Source organism: Nicrophorus vespilloides, unplaced genomic scaffold (genome assembly GCF_001412225.1).
Source record: "Nicrophorus vespilloides isolate i.1.1-1 unplaced genomic scaffold, Nicve_v1.0, whole genome shotgun sequence".
Classification (NCBI taxonomy): Eukaryota; Metazoa; Arthropoda; class Insecta; order Coleoptera; family Silphidae; genus Nicrophorus; species Nicrophorus vespilloides.
The window spans coordinates 195,704-205,022 of record NW_017097317.1 but is presented as its reverse complement, the minus strand read 5'-3'; the positions used below and the strand labels follow the sequence as shown (position 1 = coordinate 205,022).

The following is a 9,319-nucleotide window of genomic DNA, read 5'->3' as shown; positions in this document are numbered from 1 at the left end:
AAAACGAAATGGGTACTTTTTGTATGTTGTTGATCGTTTCGAAAAGGAAATTCATTAAGCCATTTTTGCAGTCGTTTTGTTTTGTTTGTTGCTTTCATCCCTAAATGTGCAACAACAAAGGGCGGAGCAGCGGGAGCAACAAGTGCTGCAGACCTCGTCCGAACTGATCCATATATTTTATTAATTGCAATGCGCAAACATCTCCCGCCAGGAATTTCAGAGGTCCTTCGGGAGGAAATGGGATAATTGTTCCGGCCTTTTGTTCCCACTTACAAATGAATTTCGCTTCGTCGCGGGCCGACACTTCGGGGCGTAAAATTTCGACTTTATCCTCTTCCGTTTGTGGACTATAGTCAAGAAAAAAAATATAGAAGGGCTATAGAGTATAGTGTATGTAAGAGTAAAAGAGAAGGAATAAAAACACACGACGAAGGGCCAAAATATATATGTATAATAAAAATCCTTTCTGGCCGTCGCCTCTCGTCCCCCTGTTTTTTCACCGTGGATAAAGCGCGAGTATCGATTCTTCGATTTAAATCCGGAAATTCAATTTTCTTTTATTTCACATACATGCAACTCCTACGTCTTTCCCTTTCTCTTTCCACAGCCCTTTTGCAAAACTCTATCCCTTCGAAAGACCCTATCTTTTGTTGGAACTTTTCACTATTACTATTATTATTATTGTTGGGGACACACGGGAAAACGGGAAGAAAATGCGCGCGAACTAAGCCCCAATTGGTTTTGGACCCATTTCAAATTAGACTTATTCTGTAATTAACATACTTGGGTTTCCACCGAAAACACGAACATTCCGAGTAACTGCAAAAGGTGCCCCAGCAAATGATGCAATTCTCATTATTACAATTAGGATTTAAATTTACATTACAACAAAAGTGTATACATTATATTATCTACATACGCGACAATTATTTTTTAAAAGAAATTAAAACTTCGATATGTCAATCACAAAAACAAAGCATATCGTTTTCCCCAAATTAATAACAATATTAACTGAAAATTCAAAGAAAAAAAACCATTTACTTTTTAACTTGAAAGTAATTAAATAAATAAATTTTAATGCTAATTAATTTAACTTTCAAAAATTTTAGTCTTTTTTTTGTGACACAACAAATCAATTATTAATTTATTAATATTTATTTAATAACAAATATATAAAAGAAAAAAGTTTTTGTAAAATTATTTTGTTTGTAAGTGATACATTTCAACAGGAATTTAATTTCAAATTAAAATTTAAAAAAAAATATCAGTGAAAACCCAATTTGTAAAATGAGAAATAATTGCTTTGTATTTGTTTGAAGTTATCGTTAGAGCTCAAACATAAATTCACTCGAATCACCCTTCAGTCAGATCTTCGAGACGAAGTAACTTAAACGCCAATTAATGAACTAATTAATTAATTAATTAATTAATCTTATATGATATTGTAGTAAAAACTTTGCAATCCCCCTGAAACATAATTTACGCGTGTCGAGCTGTTCTTTTCGTTTTGTTGCTTCTGCTTCTTTCTCTAATTTTCTCTTTTTATTTCAGACAAGAATCGAGTTAATTGGCCGTCCTCTTCCAACTATGCAAAAATTACATTGATTTTCCACCCGGAAAAACACAAAGTCGGAACAAACAAACGAAAAAAAAAACACCGAATTGAAGATTTCTTAAATGTCTTAGCGTTACGCAATTTGAGCGTCTTAAAATTATGCAATGACATTTATTTCATTGCGATATTGACCGATTATGCTAATATGTTTGTTTGTAAGGAAAACACCGAACGTCCAGCCAGAATAATATTTGTTTAATTCCGCAATTGCGGCCATTGTGGCTGTTTATTTAACATTATCGGATCAAAGCAGTCCGCACAGCTTCCGCCATGCAATCTACCACCCCCACCCCCTAAAACTGCCCCTCTGAAAATGTATTTGCCATCATCTATTTTGTGTACGTTCGTATTTTAAATATAATTCAAAACTATACGAACCAAAGCAAACAAGATATGCATGCACAATTTGTTTACTATTTGTCTGCTTTTTTTGTTGTTGTTGTTGTTGCGTTAATAATTACTCATAACTAAAGTGTACAAAAAAAGGCCGAATTCAGCATATTTGTTGATGGTAAAAAAAAAACTTATTTACTTTAACCACAAACACTGCTGTCCTTAGTATTTTGAGGCCCCGGGCATAAATATAGAGTGAGGCCCCCAATACATGGCGGTGATTCTGATTGTTTCGGAGTCTCATAATTCGTGGGGCCCAATTGATCTTTAATATCGACGTTACTGATCACAATGATCTCTATTACACTTAATAAACTTCCTTTTTGAAACTTGATCGGCGAAACATAATTTTAAAATTAATTATAAGTAATGTATACAAAGTTTCCTTTTTCTATGAACACTGATTAAATTACATCGAACTAATATAAATCTCAAGATTTATTTTTTCTCTTTGATTCTCTTAAATTCTTAAAGGGAAATAAATAGAAATATTAATCTTCATATTTTCAATTAATCAAAGAATATGTAAAGCTCAAAGCAGGTTTGTACGTGAAAAAAGTTATACTTACAGTTTCGTCGCAGTTATTAATAAAATATGACAAAAAAGCTGAGCTAAATAAAAAAAAAACTACAACTAAATCGTTAAGGATTCAGGACAAAGGATTTATAAAGAAAAATCGCTATACCAAAACAAAAATTAAAATAAGTTGAAGGTTATTTTAATAAAAAAGAAAATAATACATAAGCAATAATAAAATTACACAATTATAACAATATGCACTTTTGATTCTCTTTTTTTTCATGGATTCTATTTTTTTTCAGGATACATAAATAATTTTTGTTTTATCTTAAATAATCACTACCTTGAGAACAAAGCAATTATTGTTTTTTTATTAAATATACAAAATTTCTTCAATTTACTTATTTCTTTTCATTGTCAATTTTTTTTTCGTTACTAATTAATAAACGTTTAAAAATTATGTAAAAAGAGAATCAAGTGAATTTGAACTAATTTTAAAAGCGTAAAATTAAATAAAACAATTTATACATTGTGATTTCAAATTGAACTATTTAGTTCAAATCATCATCATTTACACTCCAGTCGCGTGGACGTGGAAAACCCCTGAATACTCCTAAATAAAAACCTTTTTTACAACATCATCAATTCACAATACAATAGTAGAGTACGACTAAAACTGAAGGAATCGCTAAAATTATTGTTATTGTTCATGAGACACCCTGTATTTTAAGTGTGCAAGTGCAATGCAATCCTTTCGTCCTTTCTGCAGGATCAAGGGGAGGGTGAGTGAGACGGGGAATACCCCTGGTAACTCTAAAATTCGGAAGACATAAAGGATTCCATAATGTCACACTTATTATGTAAATAAATGTTTGTGTATATGCATGTATAGATATATATAGAGAGATATACATTTAAGGATATTTATATAATATATTATATTTTAAACCGAGACAACATTTAACCACGTATCGCTTAAAATTATCATTGGAATAATATTCTAAAAATATCGAAGAGCATTTACTTAACGTATTAGTGTTGTTTGCTTCATATTATTCATTTTTTTTGTCTTTTTATTTCCATTATTATTATATTTTTTTTGTAATATATATATAAGTATTATTTTTATCGATTATAGACTTTCTTTTTTATTATTTTTTTATATAATATATCAATCTGTATCATTATTCAATAGTTTTTTTTTCTCTTTTTTTGTTAATATACTCTTGGTCTTGGAATGATCTGTATTCATTATTTCTTCATTTCTATTATATTTTTTATTGTTTTCTTAAAACAAAATATTGTGCTCTGCTGCATATCGTTATTTGATTATTAATTTACATCGATTTTGCTCGTGTCGTTGCTGATGTCTTGCAAATTGCATTTTTACCGCCTAAGATAAAGCATCGAACCCTTCCAAGAAAAAAAAAACAACGTATGTTCATCTGTTTGTGGTAATACTTTCATTTCGCATATGTTTTGTAACGCACGTAATTGCGGTGGGTGGTGGTTGTAAGTTTAATAATTTCGCAGTGGCCAAATTGCCGTACACGGGGATGATCATTAAATTCTCGCACTAATCTCTTTCCACCGCGAAAACGGTGCCCAAGAATGCGCATAAATGATGTTCAACAATTAACCAAGGATCAGATTTAGGTCTTAATAGTTGTCCATTAAATTGCAAGTTTCTGGGATTATGTCGATTTCCGGTTTAACAGGATACAAGGAAATAAAAATAAATAAATATTAGTGGAAACAAAAAAGTCAATAGTAATCTATGACAACTGTTTAAGGCATTTCCGGGATTTCTCGGGAATCGAGAAGTTTAAAAAGTTATTTCATTTCTGGATTATCTAGATATTTAAATAAAGTCATAATTCGTTTATCCTCCGTTGTCTAAGTCTAATATGTAATGATCCTAGATCAATATCGATTTTATTAACTTTTGTCATGAGAAAATTTACAATTATGTCAATTATCAAATTTATCGACTCTCAAACGATTCAGGAATTCCTGATTTAGGAATACTTGTTAAAATAAAGAAATGAATAGAAAACATATGTGAAAAATAAATGAATAATTTATTAAGAAATTAATTAAAAATGAATATGTAAAAAGAGAAATTAATAAGAATCATATAAAAATTAAAAAATAAGTCAATCAAAATCAGAAAAAGGTAACTAAATAAATTAAAAAAGAATGTGTAAAAAACAGTTAATCAAAAAATAAATAAGTAAAACAAAAATAAGTAAATTCAAATTGAATAAGAAATGAATAAAAAATGAATAAGTGAGTTATTAAACGGTGGTTGCGTAATTGCAGAAATATGAATTATGCAATTTTAATCCAATTTCCTGAGATACCTGTGCAGCGCTCGTATTGTTTTAACTTCATTACAATATCGATCCGATACTTCCCATTGTTTTATAACCTGTTGATAACGGCTAATTGCTGCACCTCGGTCTCCAACTTGCAGTAAATGAACAACAATGTGAGAACAATTTGTATCGATGTCGTTAGCAATAATTAAATGAATTTGTTTTTAATTAAACATATTTAATTATAAATATTAAATTTCATCATAATAATTATAAAGAATTTCAAAAAAATATTTAAATTAATTTTCAAATCGTTGAGTTAACATTATTACAAATTTTATTATATAAATACGAAAAATAAGTGTTATTGTTAATTTATTTATTGCATACGCAATAATAAAACATATGCAATTTTACGTAATTCCAATAAACTGCGTTTTTAATATATTTTATTCATGAAAATAAAAATGTTCAACTTTGATATTTTATGTTATTTAATAATTTAGAATTTTTCTATATTACTACTGAACAATATTTTTCTTTATTGATTTTCATTTTTGGACATATAAATTAATTTTTAAATTTATATTAAAGTTGTCTATTGTTTGGGGGTATATTTGGTAAATTAGTTTTTTAAATAAATTGTTCGTATTAGTAGAAGTTTTCATAAAAATTTGGTAGTTTCTTCATTTTTTTTTTGATATCAGGATTTGATGTTTTTTATGTCGCATTCATTAATTTGCAAGGGTGGAGATCGTCTGTTCCGTGTTTACACAACAAAAACCGCCCCCTCCCATCCCTCGACCGTCGGAAATAAAATATTTGTTTGTCGTGTCGCGTAAATAATTTCGTTTATTTAGACCGAAACAGCCGCAAAAACCAAACTAAACCAAAGCAAACAGCGAAAAATAAAATAAATAAATATATAAATAAGCGAACGTACACAGACAGCACTACCCCTGTCGGAATAATTTCCGAGTCCACCGATCGACTTTTTAACGCGTCCCACCCATATGTATATATAATATATATAGAAACATATATTTATATACACAAATATTAATACCAAGGGATGCTATGTATTTTCCAACCACCCTCTGCGTATTTTCTTAAATTTATTTAAACGCAATTTTGTCGCCTGAGGCGTATGCAAATGCAATTAATAAGTTGCGAATCTATACGGTGGGGCGGCCCTTAGAAGGGCGACAGACAAATAATAAGCGGAACTTCCGGCGCGCCGCAATTATTCAAGCGCCCCGCGATTTCTTTCTTTCGTTCTTCCCATTTTTTTTAAATTTTTTTAGGTCCCTCCCTTGGCTGCGCCTTCATCCGCCGCTCGCCGCGCTCACACAAAAGGAAATAAATAATTTGCCCAGGGCGGGCGAGTGCAAAAAAAAAGTATACGCAAGAAAACGCAACAAAAAGGAGAGGAGAATATAAATACAACGAAAGAAAGATTATATGTGTGTGTGTATATATACGTAACACATTTTATACTGTAGGTATTTGTATAACCCCATAAATCCGGCACCCTATGGACCTAGTGTTAACTTCCGGGTTTTCTTTATTTATTGTTTAACAACGTCAGTATTACGTTTATTGATAAACTTGACTAAGCAATAACTCGTTTAGTCCGGTTTTTTTTTTCAAAATATAAATGAAAAATATATGTAATCAAATTTATTTTAACAAACCTCAAAATTTGGACAAAAAAAATAACTCAAAGTATAAACCCCTGTTTTGTGTTTTACTTATTTTTATTGAAAATAAATAATTATATTAATTAAAATTTTTATTGTCTCCAACATTTTTTTGTTGAATAATATTTTCGGATAATTGAAAATTATCAACTGGACAATATATTTGTCAACTGGCGCATATGATTGTATTGTTGGAATGCATTATATTAAAACACATTTATCAAGTTCGGTATTGTTTTGACGCGCAGTAACCGTACTATGCGAGGTATGCTGTACGCATTTATATACAGAAACACATTAATATTCCTCTGAATTATCGAAACTTACTAAATTATTACACATGTTTGTTACATGTTTTTATTCCATTTTCCGTTATTTGTTTAATTATGAATTGTGCAGATTTTTTGTTTAAATATTTAAATAACAAATATGAAATAAAAAATTTAAAAAAATGAAAATTCATCGATAAAATCAGAATATTAAAATTAAATGTTTTATTTAATTTTTGAAACAATTTAATTATTTTTGTTTTTAGTAACAATTATGTAATTAACGATAATTGATTGATTAAAGCATATATTTTTCGTTAATCAATTACATTTGGAAGGTAGCATTTGCATAAACAGCAGAAACGCAGCAGATTTGCACCAACAACAGTGAGCGTCGAAGTAGATTATTGTGTTAATTGATTACGAGAATTAGTCAAATCGCGTAGTCGCAATCGGGCGGTGCAGATTTGCACAAATTATAATGAGAGAGCAATTTATTTCTTTCTTTCGACTTCAATCTTTCTTTAACTTTTTATATGTATATATATATACTTTTTTTCCGTGTCTTTAACCTAATCCGACCAGCCTCGCATCGATTCACTTTCCTATCCACCTGGATATCACCCTTTTCGTTTCGATAGACGACACACTTCGATAATTGAAAAAAAAAACTGAAGGAAGCTTGTAACAGTAGAAGGAAGTCGGCACGCGCCACGCAAAGAAAGGTGTTTGCAGATTTATTCATGGCCCGTCGCGGCGCAGGAATCGCGAACTTGGGACACGTGCAAATGAATTCCCTTCGCTTTGAAAATTGCAGAAATATTTCTGCAGCAAGTGTAATAATGTTCTCTATTTTTCTCTGTTATGAATCGACTTGAAGCTGGTGTATTGTAAAAATGTTAGGGTAGTTACATTTTATTTATTTCCTAGTTTTCTTTTATTTATTTTTATTTTTTTGAAGGAAGAAAGCTTGAGTGTATATTTTTATTTTCTTTTTTTTTTTAAATAACGTAAAATAAAATTTATCTGAGCAAACTTACCTTTCGGTGATTTCGTTTAGTTAATTGATATTCTTTTTGTTTCCGTAAATGGGGATTAAAGAGTCGTTGTCGAATTGCAGTGAAGCGAGGAAATGTTGTGAGTTTGGGCAGAGATAGAAAAAAAGGGTTCGTGATATGCTCTGAAGACGCTTCATTGTTTGAAGACGGAGAACGGAAAGAAACAACAACAACAAGAACGGGAAAATATGATGATGCGAAGATATGCCGTTTTGCATCGTGCACGAGGAAGACATGTTTTCTTTGATATATACCTAGATATAAGTGTGATGCGGGTTTGCGGGATCTATCTAGTAATTAATGAGTAACAAAAGGGTCGCCGCTGCAAGCGCTGAAACGTATCTGTTAGGGGTGTCCGCGCCGTTCCGTTGTAAGACCCATGGGGGTGGTTTCGTCGCGCTAGGAGTTGCGGACAGAGACGGCGAAAGGGTGCGAGTCTCTAGGGTCGCGATCTTGGTCGACTCCAGGTCGCCCTCATCCTCCGAATCCTTCCTACCTTTTGTCGGTCGCTTATACTTCTTCGGCTTCTCCCTGTGAGGAGTCTTGCGCGGTTTCAGATCTACGATGCGAGGTGCGGGAGTCGTGGTTGTCGTCTTCGCCATATGCATCTCTGATCAAAACACACAGGAATAATAAAAAAAACATGAAACGCAATACAGAAAAAGTAGTACATAATGATATACAAATGACCATCATCATCAGCGCGCCATCGATCCTCCAATACCACCAACACGAGCTCGTTGTTCTTTTTTTATTTCACCCATCAACTCTCGATTATGAATCCGAAATCATATGCAAATCACATCCCCATTTTATATATAGATATTTTTTTTTTCATTTATCCGGTTTGTTGTCCTTCCTTTACATCTACATTTTTGTTGCGATCTCGTTAAAAGCTGTTTCCGATGTTTTATTTTACGAATCCCGCTTTTTGTTTTCGCACAGATGAAAGAAATGGAAAGACTCCGATTTCCGACAGTTACAAGGATATTCTGTTTGCCACCGAGTCCCTTTGTTTCCGGCGCTGCACGTTCATTTGCTTTTTGCACATTTAATTATGAACTGCCTTCTTTGATTACGTATATGAAGGAAACTGCACGTTTTCCTGTTGCCAAATCGGTGTAATTTCCTGTTGCCAGCAAATATTGTTCAACAATGCATCTAAATTCAAGGCCATTTGCTAAAGGCACTATTACTTCAGGAATTACAACATTCACCATACAAACACATTTTTTATCAGTACAATATGAACAAAAAATGTACATTTATTTTACTAAAAAAAACTTTTGTTTCCATGTAAATAGTAATCCTCTTACAGTAATGCACTTAAATGAACGAATTGCAAAGTAAACCTTTAATTAATTAACTTTTCGTTTGTTATAATCCAACTACTTTAATTCATAGAAATTATAAATTGACAAACTAATTTCTCAGTTATATTAGTAT

At 31.4% G+C, this 9,319-nt stretch overlaps 1 protein-coding gene across 2 annotated transcripts in view; it reads right to left on the bottom strand.

Moving 5' to 3' along the window:
- Positions 1 to 7,134: 7,134 nt before the first annotated feature.
- Positions 7,135 to 9,319, bottom strand: part of LOC108559797 (lachesin-like) — a 42,644-nt gene continuing 40,459 nt past the window's right edge. For both annotated transcript variants that reach the window (XM_017917152.1, XM_017917153.1), the window contains one exon: positions 7,135 to 8,483. In XM_017917152.1, the coding sequence (XP_017772641.1) occupies positions 8,164 to 8,483 (320 nt within the window). In that variant the 3' untranslated portion in view covers positions 7,135 to 8,163. The remainder of the gene's footprint in view (positions 8,484 to 9,319) is intronic.